At 38.1% G+C, this 21,450-nt stretch overlaps 1 protein-coding gene across 4 annotated transcripts in view; it reads left to right on the top strand.

The window, feature by feature from the left end:
- CCDC149 (coiled-coil domain containing 149) overlaps positions 1-21,450 on the top strand; it is a 50,944-nt gene that overhangs the window by 15,185 nt on the left and 14,309 nt on the right. For all 4 annotated transcript variants that reach the window (XM_027686335.1, XM_027686334.1, XM_027686337.1 and 1 more), the window contains exons 4-9: positions 3,721-3,828; positions 9,273-9,389; positions 10,863-11,035; positions 12,502-12,574; positions 14,233-14,317; positions 15,563-15,707. In XM_027686335.1, coding sequence (XP_027542136.1) covers positions 3,721-3,828; positions 9,273-9,389; positions 10,863-11,035; positions 12,502-12,574; positions 14,233-14,317; positions 15,563-15,707 — 701 coding nt within the window. The remainder of the gene's footprint in view (positions 1-3,720; positions 3,829-9,272; positions 9,390-10,862; positions 11,036-12,501; positions 12,575-14,232; positions 14,318-15,562; positions 15,708-21,450) is intronic.

Below are 21,450 nucleotides of genomic sequence, written 5' to 3'. Positions count from 1 at the left end.
AAGCTCCCCAGGGAACTGACCATGGCACCCAGCCGGGAAGAGTTCAGGCGGCATCTGGACAACACTCTTAGTCATATAGCTTAGTTTTAGGTAGTCCTGCGAGGTGGAGGGAGTTGGACTTGATGATCCTTATGGGTCCCTTCCAGCTGCTCTATGAGCCTATGATACATACAACCTTCCCATGACGGGTGGATGCAAAACAAAATCTTGTCATGATGTAGAGGCTCCAAAATACCCACCAGAAATTGAATGTGGATAGAGCTCTGGAAGATTGTCTGATACAGGACAGTTAATCAGAGATAGGAATGAAGCAATGTGTAGTGTTTGAAACAGTTGCATTGATAGAGGGTAGGAGAAACAGTTTCCACTGCTGCAGATTGTTGCAGAGGGAAGACAAGATGAGCTAGCAGAAAGGTGTTCATGTGTGGGTCTTTCCCTGTTTTTACCCAGGGCTCAGAAACCTCTCTTCATCACTACTTTGGAGTTAGTTTTGCATAGTGTGAGTGAAAGAAGTAAAGTCTTTGACAGTTTCAGGAGTATTTTTTAAGGCTTCACCTTAAATCAAAATAAACTGTTGAAGAAATTGAGTCTAGAGAAGCTGAATTTGGCTAATTTTCAGGGAGTTGTTGTCTGTTGCACAGGTAAATGTTATGAGCTTTATTGTCTGCTGAAGTAACTTGTCTTGAATTTCTAAGTGAGTTCTGTGTTTGTTCTATGAATATTGAAAAGAAGTTGCCAAGTGGAAAAATGAATTGCCTTTGTCCTTGCATAGATTTCTCCCCTTTCCTCAAAAAATAAATGCTTGCAGGTTCACGAAGACGGTCCTCCATTCTTAGTTTTATCATCTTTCAACCATATGGTATGTTTTCTTATATATGCCAAAGAAATGGTACCAAGTCCAGGTGTTGTTCAACATATCCTCTTGGCTGGCTCTCTTTAAGCCCAGTAGAGCACTTTTGAAAAATCAAATATTTCTCCTTCTATCCACATCTCACCGAGAGCTTTAATGAGGTCTTGCCAAAACCTTTAAAACTCAGAACAGTCTAAATTATACATTGTATGGAACCTCTAAGCCAGAGAAATGAGTAATTGCTGGAGACTACTTCTGTGACATAGCTTAGTTGTTTTAGTTTCACAGAAGTATAATACAAGCCTTGCAGTAAGGAGCCAGTCTATACTTAGCTCATTGTAATGCTCTTGGCATGCTTAAACAAGGCTGGTTTATTTTGGTGTCTAAAATTCTTCATTTAAAGTTTCTTCCAAAATCTCTGTCTCAAGTATAAAGGTTTTTGTCATGTTAACTCATTTATATGACTGACAAATAAAATTCAGCATAGAATTGCAATCCCAGAGAAATGATTTTAAAGGAAATAAATCAGAGCAGGAAGATTTAGTATAGGCATGGTAATGCCTTTCCTGCAGTTACTGGGAGCCAGGTTTTGACTACAGATGCTAAAATCCTGGTGTTGTGGTTGTAAACACTGATTAGCGAGATTGAGTTCTTTCCAGGTGTTGAAATTACATGTGCTATTGCAGTGTTAGGAGTTGTTCCAATTCATCATAAAAAGAGACTTTATAAATAGAAGTGTTTCAGGGAAGTTTGTGCAAATCATGTTCCTTTTAACTAACTCAGGCTTTATTGAAAGTCAGCTTCCTTAAAAGAAAACTAAAAAATTGCATCTAAGCAGTAGCCATAGATACTTCAGTTTAAATACAATTTCCTGCAAACATGGGTTCTTTGTCTTCTTTCTTTTAGAGAGCCTTTAAGAAGTACCTTTAAAACCATTGATTGAATGTGTTCTGAAGGTCCTTTATTCATTCATTGTGTAAATGACTATTACACATTTGTTTAACATATACAGAAAATAATCATTCCACCAAAGCATACTTGAGAAACCTTTTGCATTGCTTGAATGGTTGTTGTCTTGAAAATAAAATTAGAGGCAGCTTAGTTTTGGTCCTGTCGTTGACTATTTATGGGGGAGGGGTGTTGCTATTACACTCTTTTTCCAAATTATTTATTTGCAGTCTTCACATTTGTCAATAGTTTAAAAAATGCTTTAAACTGTGGGAGATTTACCTTGCTTTCTTCTGAACTTTTGGTCTCAAAGCATTGGAAGTACAGGCTTGTTCATCAAATAGGATGTGTCAGTTTCTCAAGTTATTTTTCCTGTTTAGAAGTTTGAAGCTATTGCTGATTTAGACCAACTGGAAAGTGGAGTTGGCTTCTTCATATAGTAGTGTACAAAAATTGCAGTTGATTATAGTTTAATAGTCTAATCCTGCAAATGGTCAGACGCATGCATAGCTATGTTCATGTCAATATCCATGTTAATAGATTCATCCTAATATTTCTCTTAAATATAAAGCAAGATGTGAAAATAACAGTTGTTAGTAGACAAGGGGCAAGGTTGCAGTAATGGCTATTAGATACCTTGTTGGTTTGATAGTGTATGAGTTGTAAAGATAAAAAACATCCTGTGAGACTATCAAGCGGTAGTGAGAATGACTGGGTAAAAGAGCAAGACTGAAAAAGAGAGAGAGTTATCAGAACAGAGAAATGGGGAAGTTGGAAGAGAAGCACATCAGTGGGAAGTAGGGAATCTAAAACTGAATCTAAATTACCATGAAAGAACTAGGAACAGCCAGTTGATGCACTGGCCTCAAATCCAGGGAGTACATGGAAGGGTAGCTCAGAGATACTGACTCATGAGGATTTACCAAGTCACGCTTAGAAGATCTAAAAATTCTTTTTTAATTTCTTTTTGTACTCTTGAGATTTATGGCAGTGGATGACACCACAGAGCTGTCCATAGCCAATGTCTTGAAAGGCTGCACCTTAGCCACTATGATTAGAACTCTCTAATGATGACATGGCATCAGTAGGCTTTTCCTGTCTTGAGTCAATGGTTGTGTATCTGTGAGACATCATTAGGATAAAAATAAAATAAATTTATCTGTAGTATTTGCTCTTTTTCAGATATCATAAATAGGAAAGGAAGAGATTGCATTTATTTTTTGGTAAAGATCAAGCTGATGGAATTTTTATGTTAAATTATAGACCAGACTGCTTGCCCTGCTAACTTAGTAGGTTAATGTCAATGATAACTTTTAACCTGATTATTTGAGGGATGATGGTGGTGGTGTTTCTTTTTAAGTTCTAGCTTTCACTTCTATTTTTCAAGAATCTGTGCTAGCTAACAACACAAATCAGGTCACGTTGGAAGTTTTGTGCTACTAGATATCCATGGTACAGGGGCAGGGACTTTGGCTGACATCCTCTTTACTGGCTAGGAATTTGCTCTAAACACTTAAGGAATTTAATTGTGCCATAGTTATTTCTCAGCTGTGCCTTTTGTCTAATGAAATGCAAATTAAAACTATTATTTTGGCAGCTTTGTATAAATATTGCCTAACTATATCTGCATTCTGTTCTTCCCACCAGCCAAGATACTGGAACTAGCATAAATGTTTTTACTTTGTCTTGTTTGGGGTTTGTGTGCTGTGCTGGGAGTCTGTATCCCCACATACTGTTTGTATTTTCTATTAAAGATAAAGGAACCCAGGTGACTTTTGTTGTTATCTCTCTAATGAAGTATGAAGTCTGGGTACCAACAACAATAAAATAAAGATTGTTGGCAGTTAAGAAGTAATTCTAGGGTTTCTTTTCAATCACCACTTACACTTCTGACTTATGACTGATATTTACTCCTTTTCTAGGCAAATCTTGCTCAGCTACTGAGTGAGGCTCAAGATCGAAATAAACACCTTGGAGAAGAGATTAGAGAGCTTCAGCAGAGACTGGGAGAAGTACAAGGGGACAATAAGGTATTACAACCTTTTTTTACCAGTAAATGGCATGGAATGTGTAAACTGGGCTGGAATTTTGCTTTTACTTCTTAGGAAAACAAATAAAACAATGGGCTACAGAACTTCTAGAGTACTTTAATTACAATAAATGCTTAGAACAGTAGAACAAAAGAAGCTTGTATGGGATACCAGTAAGTGCAGCTTATTGTATGTTTTTATATACTGCTTTTACTCAGTTGTCCTTAGCTGTGTATTTTGTACCTAGCCTTGCTTTAATGCTCTCAGACTTCCTTTTTCCCTTTCTATTTTTTAAAATATATTTTATTAGTGATATTTCCTCTTACAGATAAGTACAGATAAGCATGTCTTCTTCATCATGTGATAATTTTTAATTTTTTGCACTGTAAATGCAGTAGATGATAAAACCAGAGCAGCCATAATTTTTCCCTTAAAAAATATGGAGCAGTTGATCACAAACATATATATTGAGCTTTGTATTAAGCCCTCATCCCATTACCCTTACATAACCAATTTATTTCATTGCTAAATTTAGCAAGTTATATGGAACATTGCTCAAAATCTGCCATTTGGTATTAATCAAGCTCCTGTTGTCTCCATTAATTGAAATATTTAAACTCAAGCCAAATGTGTGTAACATTCACAGCTGGAGCTTAATGCAAAAGTACATTCAGAGATCAAACTAGTGAGAGGTTGAATTGGAGAGTCGAGGTGTTTAACAAAGTAAAAAATTGAAACAAATAATTAATTATAACTTCTCTCCCTCAACTACAGTTTTAAAATCATGGGACTTTAAAATGCAAATAAAAATGGTGTGACTTTTAATTAGTCAGATGGGGGAGGTTCTTTCCATTTAAGTTTATTTATTTTCTTTTAAACATAAGTATATTGTGATTATGCAGTTTTATTCATTGTTTTTCACAAAGAACTCCCCTGAAGGTGTTCAGGGAGCTGGGAAAGGGTCAAGCGAGACCTGAATTTGTAGTGTGCATAGCATTCAGCGTAACTCGCTTAAGTCTTCAAAGACCAGGTTTCCCAGTGTTTATTTTCATTTGCATTTTACTGTTGGAACTGTATTACGGTGTAGAAGTCAGTGCCATGCAATTCCACAGTACCAAAGGTATGCCATATAGCCTTTCCTAAGCCAGACCTGAATAGATAGCAAGGGTTTGTAGGTGCAAACAGAACACAAAGGTAGTAAAACTACAATATATTTAAATATCAAGGTTATGTACCTATTCTAATTAATTATGAGATAATGTGATCTTGGTAACATAGAGCCTACTTCTTTGTACTTGAACTGGTGCCGTTTATGTTCACCTTTGGGGGTTAACTTGGTATTAGCTGGTCATCTGTATTCTCAGCATGAATTTAAATTCATTATCCTCAAAACAAATGGAAAAGTACAAAAAGACTTATTCTGCCCAGTGTGCCCCTCTCCAAAAGGTGCAAAACAGCGCATCACTAAATAAAGAGTCAGAGGAAAGAGCTGCATCAGGCACGGATTAATTTAGACTAGGATTTTCATTTTTGGAACACATTATTCACTTTCCTAGTAAATGAGAAATAGAGCTTATTTTAGAGTCAGGTTGCTGTTTTTCAAAATGCCTAAAAAAGCATTGCCATCTCTCTGAGGGATTTAACACTCTCCTCCTGTGTCAGATTTCTCTCTCTACAAGCTTCGGTGATAAAATTCTAGGCTTGTTCCCGAAGCCATTCTGTTCTGCTCATCAGTTCTCCTGTACTGGCAGCTGGGCTACTTCAGGCACTGGAGTCCAGATAATGTATGGTATATACAAAAACAAAGAACTATAATAATTTGTTTGTTCTTACATTTTTCCCCTCCATCCTTCTCACTGCTTTTTCCAAAGTGAGGGAGGGCATCCTGCCCAGCTGGTCTACGTCAGCCTTACTTCTGGCAAGAGATGAACAAACAGCTGCTTTTGCAGCAAGTGAAGCTGCTTATGGATGAACAATTCTGCCTGTGTCTGAGCAGAGGTGACTCATGCAGGCTTTGTCACTGAGTGGCAAGAGCTTTGCAGGACTAAAAAAGAAAAAAAACCTCTTTAAATATCACACATTAGCTCTATTGATAAGGAAATGTTTTCATGACTTGACTTGTTTTTCACCGCTTTAATGTTTGCTACAAGTAGGGAGGGTGCAGTCACTTGGATTAGGAGACCTTAAACCAGAGACATTTTACTTGTTGAAATCATGTTGAGTACGTCATCAGTTAGGCAATAACGAATTGCTTGCATTTGGTTTAACTGGACTAATTTTTTCCTCTAATTTAACTATAATTTTGTTGGCACAAATAATAGAACTTCTTCAGACAGTCTCTGAAAGGATTTGTTGCTGCAGTCTGAAAAATACAGCGATAGTTAGACTGCAGCGCTCCAGCAACAGATATCTAAGACTATTTATTTTTATGATTGATCACAATCTCACTAGCTCTGACACATGAAAACTCTTCTATGTTTATGATAGTCATTTGTAAATCTTTTTCCTTCCTAATGTTTTGGCAGCAACGCTTGAAAACAATTACTAAAATGTTAGAAGGAGATAGTTAGGAAATCTAATTCTCTCCTGTAAAAGGGAAAAAATGGAAAGCTCAGGAGAAAGTGGAGACTTCTGCAAGACTAGATGACTCAGTTGCCTTCCTTGAATTCCTACCTACGCAAAGCCTACAATGGCTTTTGTAAGCTGCTGAGAGCGGTGCTAAGCAAGAGGAAGGTGCACAGGAAACAATGGCTGCGGTGTTACTGCCAGTTCTTTATTGCCAGGCAGACAATCATTCATGCAGCAACAGTGGGAAATGTTAAATGTGGTGTGTGTGTTTTGGCAGAACTGGGACTTAAGGTAGCACATTTGCATAGTTTTGGTCCACTTTCTAAGATTTTGTAGTCAATGTGGTGAAGACAACTGCTGTCAGTGACTGTGGCTAAACATGATGGTTTCTGCTTTCCATAAAGAATTTAGTGGTTGTGCTTGTTTCCCTCTTCCTTCTGCATGTTTTGTTGATAATCAGGAGTGTCCAACTTCAGCGCAGGCATTGTCTGTGGACTCCTGGGCTGCACAGCAGCTATCCCAGTGAAGCTTGTTTAGCTGAAAATTATTAAGAAAAAGCTGTGATATTAAAATAAAAAGACTAGTGGCTTGCAGCACTTGATTGTTTTGATTAACAATCTGTGGGTTCTTGACAAACAGGAGCTCTCTCTGGTAAGGTGCCATTAATTTAAATCCACTCAGCTGTAAATGCTGTTCACAGAATCCTGAGAGCTAGTGTTCACCTATTCTCTAGGTGCAAAATGAAGTTGAGCGTTCCTTTCCTCAGTGATTTCTGAATGACAGAAATAAAAATACAGCAGCCAGAGGGCAAGTGTATAAAGTTTATAGCAAAGCACTAATATGAAATAAACCCTTAAACCTCTGGCGTAACAGTGCCTCTTTGGGTCACAGCGTTTTCAGGGAAAAATTTTATAGCAGGTGGTGCTGCCTCATGAGACATTCGCAATGCAGAATTAAACGACTTGGCCTGTTCTGCCCTGTCAACTCTCTGATTGGCCAACTGTCTGGAAGAAGCACTCTGTTGTTTTATGGATTGGTATTTTACTTTATTTTATGTATGTTAATAATGTGGCTTTTACTGGCTGAATTTGGAAAGCATTCTTTTCATAAGACTTCATGCTTTTTTTCTTTCTTTTTTTCCCCCTCAAAATTAGTAGTAAATAAAGAGTTCTCCTTTTATTGGCAGACTGTTTGACCTTGCAAGTTATAATTGCTTGCATCTCATGCCTCACCCACTCCTGGGCTGGAGAAAAGTCGGTCATAGTGCATGAGTGACAGCTCTGATCCAGTTCTCAGCCTGGTGTTGAGCATTACACAGAAGTTTTGTTCTGCTGCAGGCATTGGAAGCATTAGTAAAGTGTTATTCCCCTTCCTATTTCCAGTTTTTCTGGACAAGATTGAAACCTCAAAATGTTATTACGTTTTTTTTCTTGTGGCCTTTCTCACTAGTGAAAGATTCTAGAAATTAAAATATTATAGCTGAATTAGATCATGTTACCACACCTTTTGTTTGTTAGCCTTTTAGCATTTAAAAAAACCAATCCAGTAGCTATGAAGCCATTCCAGGATTTGCTAGTTGCCTTTTTGACTTATTTGATTTGATAAAGAAATTAGTAGGAGTTATATCTCCTAGGATCCATTCAGCCTTACTAACTGTGCAGTGGTTTGGTTTGTATTTTCCCTGTGGAGTTAGGGAAATGTAGTTTGCCAAAACAAGTTACTTGTGTGGCCATAGCTTCCCCTGAACAAGTGAGCTGCTTATCAGAACATGTTGTACTGGCTTCAGTGACTTGTGCTGAACTGTAGCTGAAAGAAGTGAGGAGGATGATTTTGGTAATCTGTCTTGCATCAGCAGGATTTTAATTGGCACATTGCAGCTATGGTGACTGGCATCCCATAAATACCAAAGACAGATTTTAATGTACAATCTTCTACTTCAGAAGATTGATTTTTTTTTTCTATCTCTGCAATATAATGATGTACATTAATTCCTGGGTGCAGTCAAAGATACAGGGAAAGTCAGGCTGGTTATTGTAGTGGGTTTCTCTAGTCTCTATGGAGCTCCTACAAATGAGGCCATGGGGAGGCAACACTTTTGCCTAGATGTACTCAGTATAAACAACTGTAAATGCTGAATGCCTTATAGATTGGTATTTAATACTTCATGGTTTTTGAAAGGTCGTTGCTTTTTGCTTTGGATATTGAACATAAATGTGTAGTAATTCAAATTAGGCTGTTTTCAGCAGTCACAAAGCTCATGAGTTCATTAGCTGTTTGAGCATTTTGTCTGAGTCCTTTTGTTGTTGGCCCATTTTTTGTTTTCGACATGAATTAACTTTTGTGAGTAGATTAAAAAACTAATGCATAAGCAAATGTCTTAGCAGCTGTTAATACACATTTTGCACTGATGTAGCATAGAGGGGTTTTTAAGTAAAATGAAGCTGGGCAAGCCACTTCATGCTCTTTTATTAAATAGGAAGAATTCTCTGTTGCAGACAATTTTAATATTTACATATGAAAATGGCTTTCTGGTAATTCTCTAGTTTTAGTCTGACTGGAATTAGTTCCTGTCACTCCTAAAAAACACTGACCATGTGTCTGTGTTTACTTGGTCTCTTATCATTTGTATACTCTAGTGACTGTTGTTGCAGGGTCTGATTCCATTCCTGTCGATGCTTTGACCATTCAACTGGAATTTTTCACTGAGAACAAGATTGAGCCCTCAGCTCAGAAGATTCCCTCTGGTTTAAATAATATCAACTCTTTGGCCTGGAAGAGCTGAAATCTAGGACACCTTTACTCTTTCTAATACAAATGTACTCTGCTGCTGCAGCCTGTGTTCTCTTGCTTACCAAATCCTGGTTTTGTCATGGCAGCTCCTTCGAATGACTATAGCAAAGCAAAGGCTTGGAGATGATGAAGTTGGGGCTCGTCACTTCGCAGCACATGAACGGGAAGACCTTGTTCAACAGTTGGAGAAAGCTCGAGAACAGGTAATAATTAAATGGACATTTAGCGTCGTGTTTTCCAGAGCTAGTGCAGTAGCAAGTAAATGGCTTCTGTTGTGTTTGAAGGGCTGGTAGCTGATTAACATGGCAAATAGTGGGGAAGGTGTTGGGATTTTTGCTTAAATGGTCCTTATTGAGCACTAATTTAAACATGCATACATGGTTAGAGTGAGTACCTCGTCGCAGAAATGCCTTCTCTAGATTATTGATTCTCCTTTTTTATAGTAATGTCCAATGACAATTTGTGACAATTGAATATTGTCAATGAATGTCAGTGAAAGGGACCCTTTAGTGAAAGCTGTTACAAGTATTCAACACACTATGCAGTGGCTGATGTATCTCCTAAAGATAGTCTCTGAATCAAATTTTCTGTCGAAGTGTTGTTAGTCTCCTCTTCTTCCTGTCTCTGAGATATTTCTTCCCCTCTTTGGAAAAATTCTCACATCAGACCTCTTTTCCCTGCCTCAAGTCTGTATTAATACTATGTACCATGCAGCATCCAATTCATCAGACTCTTTCCCTAATACGGATACATAAGTTTCTGGGCAGTTTGGGGGGCTTGTGTTCTCTGTTGTTCCCACACTCATTCCTACCAATATCAGTTTCACCTTGAATGAGCCATTCTGTGATCCGGGAAAGGTGCGTATTTCTGATTTTTCAGTCTTCACTCAACTGCAGCACCATTTTGCCTTACCAGAAAGGCTGTTGGGCTTCTTCCAGGGTGATCCTCTCTGCTAACTCTGTTCCCAAGCTCATTCTCTTTCTGTTCATCACCTGGCCTCTTTCCCTATGATGGTCTGTTGTCCTTCCTGGCTTATCCATGTTTTCTGAGGTGTGGATGGAGACTTCTGAATTCATTGCAGACTTTTCTCACACTCATAGTTTCATCTCCTTGGAAGTTTGAAGCTCTTTATCCTTGAGTGTGTTTCACGCTGGACTTCTTCACCCTTCTACTTGATAGCAAAGCTCACCCTGTTGCCTCCATGCTGGCTTATTTTGTACTTTTTCTGTTCTTCTTCCTATTCTGTGAAACTTCATTGCTCAAGTCCCATATTAGTATAAATTCCCACTTACAGACCTTTTATTCATTTGCCAAATTTGACAGATTCTTATTCAGTTGACTTAATTCCTGGAGTCCTAGAAATTATATGCTAAGATGAGCTTAATATGTTTGTAGCAGAATTATAGTAGGGATTGATGTTTCTTTTGCTGTTACATTTTAATTGTTTTCTAGAGATTTTGTAAAACAAATCTAACTGGTAAAGTTACGTAACTTCAAATTAATGAAACATTACCAAAATAGAGTGAAAGCACCTGAGGTTATGAGCTTTGAAAAGACTTCTGACTGTCCAAAATCAATCCTGTTCAAACATGTGCTTATTGCTGTTTTCAGGCTGGGTGCTATGTAATCTTTTGTTTAAACTTTAAAAGAGTGATGCAGCTCTCCTTTCTTCTCAGATTGAAACTCTGAGATATGATCTTCAGGCTGCACTGGATGAGTTACATGATGTGAAAGAGGAACGTTCTTTTTACCAAGATAAGTCTGACAGACTAAACCAAGAGCTGAATCATGTCTTAGGAGGGCATGAAAACCGTATCATTGACGTAGATGCTTTATGTATGGAGAACAGGTGAGTGCATTGCAAGCCTTACCATTTCCCTAGAAAAAACAGTGCGTTGCTGCAATAGGAGCATCAGGAAGTCAGTCACAACTGACAAAACTTCAAAGAAAATTTGTCTAAGAATACAAGTTAAGAGATTTTGGTAATTGTTGTTGTTTGTACTGTAACTAAGCAGCAAATACTGAGAAAGTTAAGCTGCAGAAAATTACCAATATTATATTTGGCTACAGAGATGTCAGTGATGTTCCCAAATAGAGCTAAACATGGAAAAAAAAGAGAAGTTCAGACCTTTTTATTCCCATCACTGTATGGCACCAAAAGAAAGAATATTAAAAATTTGTGTCTTGAGAAACTCCTAGTGAGCTGTAATGGGCTAGTCTTGGACTGAAAACAGGGACTTTGAGTACTCTGAGTTAATACTTTCAGACATAATTTTCACCACAGGGAGAGGTGGTCAGTGTGGAGTGATTTGCCAACAGAATTTGCTGGTGAAATCACCCACATATTCTTGCCACTTCCTTGGGAAAAGAATATGTTTTATGGTCTCCACTAAGAATGACAGAGAGGAATCACTGACAGAGCCATAGCAGGTACCTCCCTTAATGTCAACAATTACCTTAAAGTGAAGTAGAACTTGTAAGACACTTTTCATTTACAAAGACTTATGCTTCAGGTAAGAAAGTCTAATACCAAAGGCATTACTTCTTCCCAGCAGCTTCAGGGTTTTTTTCAGTTTTGCGTGGCTTACGGAATTCTGTATCAATTTAATCCCCCTGCTCCCCTGAAAGTGGCATGATTTTTTTTTTCCAAAATAATTAAATTGTCACTAACCCTAACACAGCTGCAATTGCACTATGTGAAAGAGGATATTTTATAAATCCTTTATACATAAAAAATATATTTTCCTATGTGGAAATAACTGTCTAATCCAAGTGCATAAACTGTATTAGGAAGAACTGTACTGTTTCATTTAACTGTGTACCATTTTTCAACTATATTGTTAAATTTTCTACTTTGTGATTGCCAATGAGAAGTGCCAAGTAAGTGATGGATATTGCAATGCAAAAGTTCTGCATAGCTGAGTCTTTTGTGGACATATATACAAATCTTCATGTGTCCATCTCACAGGCCTTCAAGTACAGAGGACACATAAATGCTTCCTGACTATTTCCTCTAGACGTAAATATATTCTTTTAGCTTTCCTCCCCAGAAACCTGAGGACCAATATAAAATAGTTGTGCAGCATGCTTGACAAATCTAACAGGAGGGCAGCCTCCTGTTCTGATGCAATTTGTTTCCGTACTTAAAGTTTTATGGGGTCAAGAGCAGTAAGATTTTGTTATTATATCCCTCACAGAACTGCAGAGGGAGAAGAACTCTCAGTAGTTCAAAGAGAGGACATACCAAGTAGTAAAGAATAATGCTTAAGGCAGTACTTGAAGGTAACATGAAGTAAAGGATTACTTCTTTTTCAGGTATCTTCAAGAGAGATTAAAACAACTTCAAGAAGAAGTCAACCTTCTTAAGTCTAGTATTACTAAATATAAGGTAAGATTCTCTCAGTGTATCATCTAAACTGTGCTTCATGGTTCATGGAAGTCATTGTTCATTTTCATGTTATATGTATTTAAAGAACAAATTTGTGTCTTGCAAGAAAAATCTACCATTGACATTCTGACAATATTATTATGTATATGTATTACGTGCTCAGTCTTCCTCATAGGCTTCTTAGCTGATGGTAGTACAAAAGGATGCCTATTAACAGCATTTTGAAAAATTATTCAAATACCTTTTTTTACGTTCTGTGGGGGAACCCTCCTCTTTCCAGGGGCAGGTAATCAGCCTTCCAGCTAATTGGTAGGTGAAAAGTAGCAGATCATGCAGTGTGTGGTGAGTGACTGCAGCTGTGCTGCTGTCACAAGAAAATCTTTTCTCCCTGTCCTTTAATGACTGTGCTATTTCTTCATGTATCTTAATAATCACTAAGCCTTCATTGTTCTTCCATTCCCAAGTTAAGGTATATGCTGTTTTACATGAAACATTCAGGACTGAGTTTTGCTCTTCCCTGAAGCTAAGCCCTCTTATTTTCTTCTGATTTTGGGGAGTGGGAGGGGAGGGGTGCTTGTCAGAGCAGAGAAGGATAACCTTAGGATTGTCAATAGGACTTATTCATTTAGGTCACTGTAAAGCAGTCACAGCACTCACTGCTTTTTGTGCATGAGCAAAGCTTCTCAAAGTACCAACTTCATTTCAGCCTCTGTTCATGCTTACAACTTGGGTCTCTTGGAGTGTGAGTCAGTTTATTGGTGAGAACTGAGCACCTTCATGGTCTGGTGGGTTTCACTGAACTGTGTTTGAAAGAGCTGGACTTCTGTAGCAGGATCATTCTGCTTCTAATTCCTGACAGTCAGTATTTGCTGCTAAAAGGGCTTCTAGAAACTCTGATAGAGGAGTTTGAGCTTTCCCTTTGAAGTCTGTCCAAAGAAAGGTGGGGGAAAGTCTGAGTTTGTTTCCAACCAGTATTCTCTACAGGATACTGCACTATCTTCACTGTCACTATTATTAAGAAATAATAAATAATAAATAATAATAATAATAATAATAATAATAATAATAATAATAATAATAATAATAATGGCCAGTCTTCGCGAACGAAGATTTTGGGAAAGGTCTTTTACCTTTCCAGCCTGCGCAATGGATTTTTTAGGTGAGACACAGCCTGCGCTGAACTGAGCCCACCCTTTAATCCTAAGGTTCATCTGCCGGGGCCAAGCGAGCTTGGACAATGGCAGTGAGGTCCTCAGGACGTAGGTTTGTTTAGAGTGACCTTCTCATAGATGGATGGCCTCACAGGGCTAACGAGCTCCATCTGCCTGGGAGACTGGGATTCGAACCTGGGTCGCAGCAGTGAGAGTCCTTATTAAGAAATAGGCAAGTCTTAAAAATGCATTGTGGGGAGTGGGTGGGAGAGATTACAGTAAAGTGATTGCAATGAGACAGAATGAGTCTTTGTAACATTGCAGAGACTGTTTTGGCTGAAGAATAATACTCTAGGAGAGTCACATGCTTATAGCTTCTATGGGTGTAAGCTCTAGGCCCTGCAGCATTGTTCTGAGACCAAAATCCAAAATTCCAGATTCTTTTCTCCTAATGACAGGGTTTGTTGGCTACTGTTTTTCTAAATAAGATATTTATTGTTTCCCTAGAATGCACTAGAGAGACGAAAAAATTCAAAGACTCATAGTAGATCCAGTAGCAGTGCTTTGACTGGAGTCCTTTCTGCAAAGCAAGGTATTGCATAAATGCAGCATGGTGTTGCATATCTCATTGAATTCTTTTCATCTTACTTCCTAATTTCAGTAACTCTTTCCTCACCAATCAAACCAAAAGCTCTCGTCTTTCCCTCTTTATTATTATGTGCTAATTCTTGTCCTTCTCTTCATTGACTTGACAATATAAAATTTGCCTCTTGATTACTGCTTCTTCTTTTGTTAATTCTTTTGCCCTTCATTCTCCCCCCCATCAGTTTTACCAAATATTTTCTTTACTCTCTAACCCCCTCTGCAACTTTGACCCTGACAAATCACTTTATTAATCTCTTTGCTTTGGTAACAATGGCAGTCACAATTCACATTCCAAATAAAAGTAGACTGGCTGAGGGGCCTAAAGTCAGGTTTTCTGCTACTGTTTTTGGAAGCTTTTACATTCGTATGTTTTATGAGAAATCTTTATGTCCCATGTTTCTTCATGGGTAGCAAAATGGAGTAATCTCTTTTCCCTGTTTAAAAGAAAATAGCAAGATTAGGAAAAATGGGGAAGAGAAAATTCTTTGAGCCAAACTGTATATGTTGTGCCCTCCTTTTTAGATGTAGGTATATTCATTCACACACACAAGGTCAGTGGTAAGTGTCATGGTAGGTTTAAACTCATTTTTCTGGTTTTGACTTCTCTTTTGTGCTCTTCTCCATGTACTTGCATACATACATATATATATAGAGAGAGAGAGAGACAGAGCCAAGTTCTAGTTACAGAATTTAACAATACTTGTGAACTTCCTGATGTGGCTGAGAGGTACAGACTCTAAGCTACAGAGGAAGAGTTCATGGGTGACTGTATTTTCACATCACTCTTAAATAACCTGAAGGATATAATAATTCTAAAAAGTAATATAAAAGCTTCCTTGTGGGCTTCAGTTGTAATGTAAGCGGGAAAGAAATGACCAGTTTGGACCAATCTGTAGGTCTGTAAAAGAATGATTTTGTTTCCTTCTGAACACAAATAATTTTCCAAAAGAAGAATTGAGTTAATGTAAGATGTGTCTGCCTATACTTGTTCTGGCTTTTGCTGTGAAATAACAATCAGCTTGGAAAGCCACCGTCTTTATGCCAGCTAGAAGTTATATTTCTGGCCTTTTTGACTTTGTTTGTTAATTAAAAAAAAAATGTATTCATTTAAATACTTTAATACTAGTCAATGTTTGTGTTGCATCTCTGTGCATAGAGAAGCCAAAACTCATTTGTGTTTTTAACATTATAGTCCAAGAGTTATTGTCGGAAGATCATGGATGTAGCCTACCAGCCACACCACAGTCCATTTCAGATCTCAAATCACTGGCCACTGCATTGCTGGAAACCATCCATGAAAAAAACATGGTCATACAACATCAAAGACAAACCAACAAGTAGGTGGCATGACTTCTAAGTAAAACAGAACTTACCAAGCTATGGAAAAGTCACAGGTTGGGGGGAGTTTCAGGGAAAAGGGAAAGAAGATACATTTTCTCAGAAAATTTATTGTCATGGTTAATTGGCGGATTCTTCAGTTTTTAAGACAGGTATGTGATTAGAGAAAAATTACATTTTCAAATTAAAGTTTGAGGTTGACAGAGACGTCTGCCTCTGCTAGGCAAGGATTGGTTTGCTGCTCAGGTTTAAGATGAACCATAATATCACAGGGGAGACTTCTAGCAGGAAGTCTGTAGGGATGGCTAAAGAAAAGCTGCAGGGAGGAAGAACATCCTTGAATTGGAGGAAATTTGTGATAATTGGTTGTAACATAGGAATTTTTTAATGAACACTGGTGGGGATAATAAATGTTGCACCTAGAAAAGGGTCTGAAAAGGTTAGTGTTATATTTATCTCAAGCTAGCAGCCTATGTGTCCTACAAGTGATAGCTGTTGCTCCTACAGTTATTTAACCAAAAGTTGAAGGAGATAAACACAGTTGGATTGCTACTATATATATTTTTTTTTTAAATCTGAACTGAACTTTCAAGGAGAGTTTGTTTACTCTTAGCTCTTCTGCTCATCAGCAGAATTCTTTGTGGCTTGTACAGTTCCTATCATGGCAGAATCTAATAATTTTTGACACATTTTCTGACATTCTGATATTATTGTCCTTACACAGTGTATGAAAATCAGAGCTAGGAAGTGTTCCTTGATTTTGTGCTCAGTTTCCCCCCCTTTCTTCTGTGTTTTTTTTTTTAAACCCTGAGTCACTACTGGTAATCAGGGGTTATTCAGGCTTCTCAAAAGCACATCAGGACCAGATGCCAGCAACAGACAGACATCTTTCATGAAAGGAAGGAGTAGTATATTGCACTAGAATAGATGATTCATTTTGAAAATTGATAACTTAGATACTAGGCAGATTCCATTGCATAATTCTTAGTGATGTGGCAACCGAAGTAGAGCAGTTTATAGCTACTCTTAATAGCCTTGAGACAGCAAATGCCTTATCAGCGAAAGGGTTTCTAAAGTGGTGAAAATGTAGCCCAGATCTATCTGATGGTAGCTCAGTCAATTTGTGTCTGTCTGTCCTGTGATGCAAGAGAAGTTCCTGCACAGAGCAGTGCTAAAGAAGGGCTAATCCCTGCTTACTCACTTCTTGCTGCTAATGTAACATCAGAAGAAAAACATCCAGAGAAAACTTTTGTTAATTCCAGGTATAACCAATCTTTGCCTTTTATGTCCTGATACTTCATCACTTCCTGGTGTTCTATTTTGCGTGCCCTTTCTTTTTTTGCAAAGTTCTTTCATAACTTTGTATTTCTCTTTGATCATGTGCAGTCTGTTGCAGCTCTCAAATATCACTGCAATGATGGCTTTGCTTTCTGATGCTAGTCTCTGCTTTCAGTTATTGAGTACGAGCTTTCTTGAGATAAACCTTCACGAGGAGATACAGTTCTTTTGTCTATGTGCCCAATGGGTCACATATAACCTCGGGAGTAGAGGTTGGATGTATGCACAAACTGGTATTCTCTGCTCAACAGAAGATCAGGTCTCAGAGGGAAGTGACACTCCACATCTGTCCGAGATCACAAGTGCGCTCAGAACTGTAGTGTTGTAGACAGTTCAGGATGCTTTAGGGAAAAAAAAAAAAAGAAAGATAAATCCTGGTCAAGTTGAGTGAAGAACCTCAAAAACACTCCTATGTGGTATGCTCCTTCTTTTTGTCACATTTGGCTTTAGTTGGATTAAAGAAGCTTTTAAGGACTAGGAGGAATGGGAACCACTACAAGTAGAAGCACCTAAGACATACAAAAACTAAGGTGAAAAAGGGAAATGCAGAAAGGACATCAAGGAAAAACATCCTTTATTTGAGATGCATTAACTGTTGTTGGGGGCACTTATTTGCCATGTAAAGAGTTAAAAGTAAAGACTTCTGACTTCTGAAAATGGGCAAGAAACTGCCCATCTGTTGGAGAAGGTTAGAGGTGAGAGTGTGGTCAGTGTACAAGTTAAATGAACAGGTTCATAAACCGGTCCTAGTATGAATGGGTGCTTTTGTTAAAGACATTTCTCCATTCAAAGTAGGAAGTTGAGAAGGAAGTGGGGCTAGAGAGAATTGTAACAACAAAAAGTTTCGCATAAATCACAAGGTAGAAATCTTTCTCTTCACAAAGAGCGTGTTTGGAGGACACAGTTAGATTTGAAGATTGTTGTTTGAAGAAAGTGAGATTTATTGGGTAAAGAATGTGAGATTTTGGGGTAGATGTTTCATTCAGGGAAGAAGTTCTGCTTTTGATATTTGGGAGTTTTTTGACCTAGTGATGATTTTATTATCAGTAAATGAGACTTTCCAGACCATATGAACTTACTTTCCTCCATACAGTTAACCTACTCTAAAGTCTAAACCTCTTTTGTTGCTTGCAAATTGAGAGTTGACTATATGAGTTTACACAAGCAGAATGGTGGATTTGTTTTCTGATTAGCTCAAGCAATAACAAGACTGTGGATTTTTTTAATGTAAATTAGAATTTGGATGCGCTGTTGAAGTTGACTTTCTTCTGTTACACTGTTGTTAAAAACATCCATTGCCACTTGTTCTTGGAAAAGACACACTATTATTATTGCTGCTTTTCTAAAGATGTGGCATGATAAAAGGAGCTGTGGGAGTATGTGCCGAGGAACAAGTAGACTAAATCCAGCCTTTATCTTCTTAGCCTCAGTTTTCAGAAAAAAAAGTAGTTGTTTGGGAAGAAAACAGATTGCTTTTCCCAGGTGGTTGGTAGCTACTAATGCTATGTTTAAGGAAGGTCCAGTGTTTTACCTCACAAGTCCATTAGGTTAATTTGAAAAGGCAGTTGTAAATTAATTCTATATGCAGTAGTGTGTTGCAAGATTAAGTAGTTACATAAATGCAAAACCAAACAGTCCTAACCCTGTCTGGCAAGTGGATAAAAATCCTTTTTGTTCTGCCAGCAATAAACCATTTATTAGATATTCTTTTTAGTGCAATTTGTTCCTGAAATTGTCAGCACCTATGCAAGCCAGATCAGTGTAAAAGCTGCTCTGCTGGTCAGACATGTTGCACTAATTTTAACGTTTCTAACTTGGGCAAGCTCGGGCATCACCAAAATTACAAGAAGGATTGTGTCAGTCTGTAACTTGAGTATGTTTCCATATGATGTGTAGAGCTAGATATGTATTGTGACAGACTCTATTTACAGGCATTTAGGTAATTGTATCTGTATGAGGGTGTATGTCTTCTGTAGCAAGATGTAAATTGAAAGTGAGGTGAATGGAGCTCAGGTACTGTAAATCACCACAGCTCCTTTCAGATTATGGCCACGTATGTTGGAAACCGTGGGAGAGCCAGAAAGGAGCTTCTAAATTCAGGTGGGAGCATTGCTACTGTTTCAAGAACAATAGATTTCTGTGAAACTTTATCCTGGAGGGAGGCTTAGACTAACTCCTTTGTTGTATTAAACATATGACCAGAGGACAGTGGAAATAGCTATGAGAACCTGGGTCCATGACATGATCCTTCTGTTTTAGTTAAAGGATCTGCTCCACTGGGTCTAGAGACAAAAAAACAAATTAGGGAATTTGATGCTACCAGCCCATGCAGCCCCTTTAAAAATACCTGCCCAGGTAGGCCTACCCAGCTCAGTCTTCCCACAGCAGATATGGAAGTGGCAAATTATCTGGAGGTCAGAGGAGAAAGGAAGAAATGCGAAAAACCACATTGTGTTCAGAATTGCTTACACATTTATCTTTCAAAATATGTTTCTATAAGAACTTACAGCTTTATTTAGGATTTATTTCTCTCATACCTGTCTTGAGATAATATTTTTTTGAGGCAAACTAGAATCATACTCATCACTGAATGTATTTTGCTCTCTTTCTGAATGAAAGGAGCAGGGTTAAGTATTGTCCTCTGCTTTTGCCAACCATATTTCCAAGACGCAGAATGATCCTTCTATGCGAGAACCTGCAGCAAAGGTTAAAAAATAGCTCAGCACCTCTTCTGAGAATTCAGTAGGTATTATCAGGATATATTTTCTCCAAAACCTTTAGAAATAGTGTGGTACAGCTGATAAATGAATTACAAAATTTATGAGAAGCAAGAGAAAAGTGACTTTGCTCTTGTTGCCTAAATAACGGGAGCAGTAGTAATAACTTGATACAGAGGGTTGAGCTTCCTTCTGTGGTATGGCTAGCTGGCAGGGAGAGTAGCATCCTTCCCCTTTTTTTTATCATGGAACTACTGGTGAAATACTTACTAAAATAATAAGGATTTTTTTCTTTTCCTGGCAGAAGTGCTGAACTTCTGACTCATTTGTGGTGACAATCATTAACCAAATCAATGTTGTTTTGTCAGCTCCCTGCCTGAGCCAACATGCTGTGAAAGAAGTCTTGCATGATCTCTCTGTTCCCTGCCCCTCTAAGCCTGGGGAACTCCATGTCCTTCAGCTGACCCTTGGTGAGGCCTTAGGCAGGAAGGTGGGAATGGGCTCCCTGTGTGCAAGGTGGAGCTCCCTGAAAGCTGCACTGTGCTTTTCCCTGTCAGCTGTTGCGCTGTGCTGCAGAGCGCAGTTGCTGGATGTCAGGCCATACTCTGGGATATGAAAATAGAATTATTAAGGCTGAGTCTTTCATACCAGATGGAAAGCATTCTGAAAGTGAAATCTAGACTTGAATAATTTTGCTTTTTATTGGAGAAGACAGTAATAGATCATCATAACCTTGGTAACATACTGGATTACTGAGTTTCAATGGGGAAATAAACACGACTGCTTCCAAATGTCTTCTCTGCTTTTGAATGTGTTGAACTGTTTGCTTTTTAGCTGACATACCCCTGTACCTCTCAGTGCTTTCTTTGATGTTTGTTATAAGCTTTCTCTTTCTGTTTTAGGTTCCGTCTCTCATCTTGATATTTTTGTAGTCTTTAAAATACTTATAGGCTTTTGTTGTGTCATTGCATAGCCTCACAGTAGAGATTTCAAAAATACTTAGTCCTTGTTAATCAATTTTTCTAGCCCCTTTGATATTTGCTGGGTTTGCTATTCTTCATGTCCTTCCCAGAATCTGCCATCTTGTCAGTAATGACGTTCCCAGTACGCTCAAATGTCTGCACATAAAGCCCTCGCTGGAGAGCTCCAGTGCAGTATTACACAGCTCTGATGTGCATGGGAAGATACTGTTGCCTTGCTGTGTTGTGATATGCTGCTTCTCAGCATTCAGTTCAAATTTAACTGACTTATCCTGTTGCTGTAATTTGATGAGTAAAACCTGCTGTCCATAATCCGTGCTGTCATGTTTAGAATTGCTACCTCGTCTAGGTTTCTCAGTCTGTTGAGTATTGTTTGGGATTTATTTAAAGACTTCTGACTTCAGGAGACTTGCTGTGCCTGTGAAACACTTTCAAAAATTCATTGGAGAAAAGAGCTTTCTTTGCAAGATAGAAATCTCTCATTTGATCTGGGGAGAGAATTAAGACTAAAAGTTAAATCCTGCAGGAGAGCTAACTGCAAATAGTATTTGTGTATGAAATCAGATACAAAAGAAGAGATGACCCAAGGAATGCGGTGAAAACTAAGAGAGGGTGATAAAGGCACCAAAGGGCTTGAAGCTTTTTAGTAAAGGAGAAAACAGTTCAACACTAAAAAAAAGGTGTAGTGGAAAAAGTATTCCTTGCCA

The sequence above is a fragment of the Neopelma chrysocephalum genome, unplaced genomic scaffold, assembly GCF_003984885.1.
Source record: "Neopelma chrysocephalum unplaced genomic scaffold, ASM398488v2 Primary Assembly neopelma1_71, whole genome shotgun sequence".
In the NCBI taxonomy this organism is placed as follows: domain Eukaryota; kingdom Metazoa; phylum Chordata; class Aves; order Passeriformes; family Pipridae; genus Neopelma; species Neopelma chrysocephalum.
The sequence above is the reverse complement of the archived record's forward strand: the minus strand, read 5'-3'. Positions and strand labels throughout refer to the sequence as shown.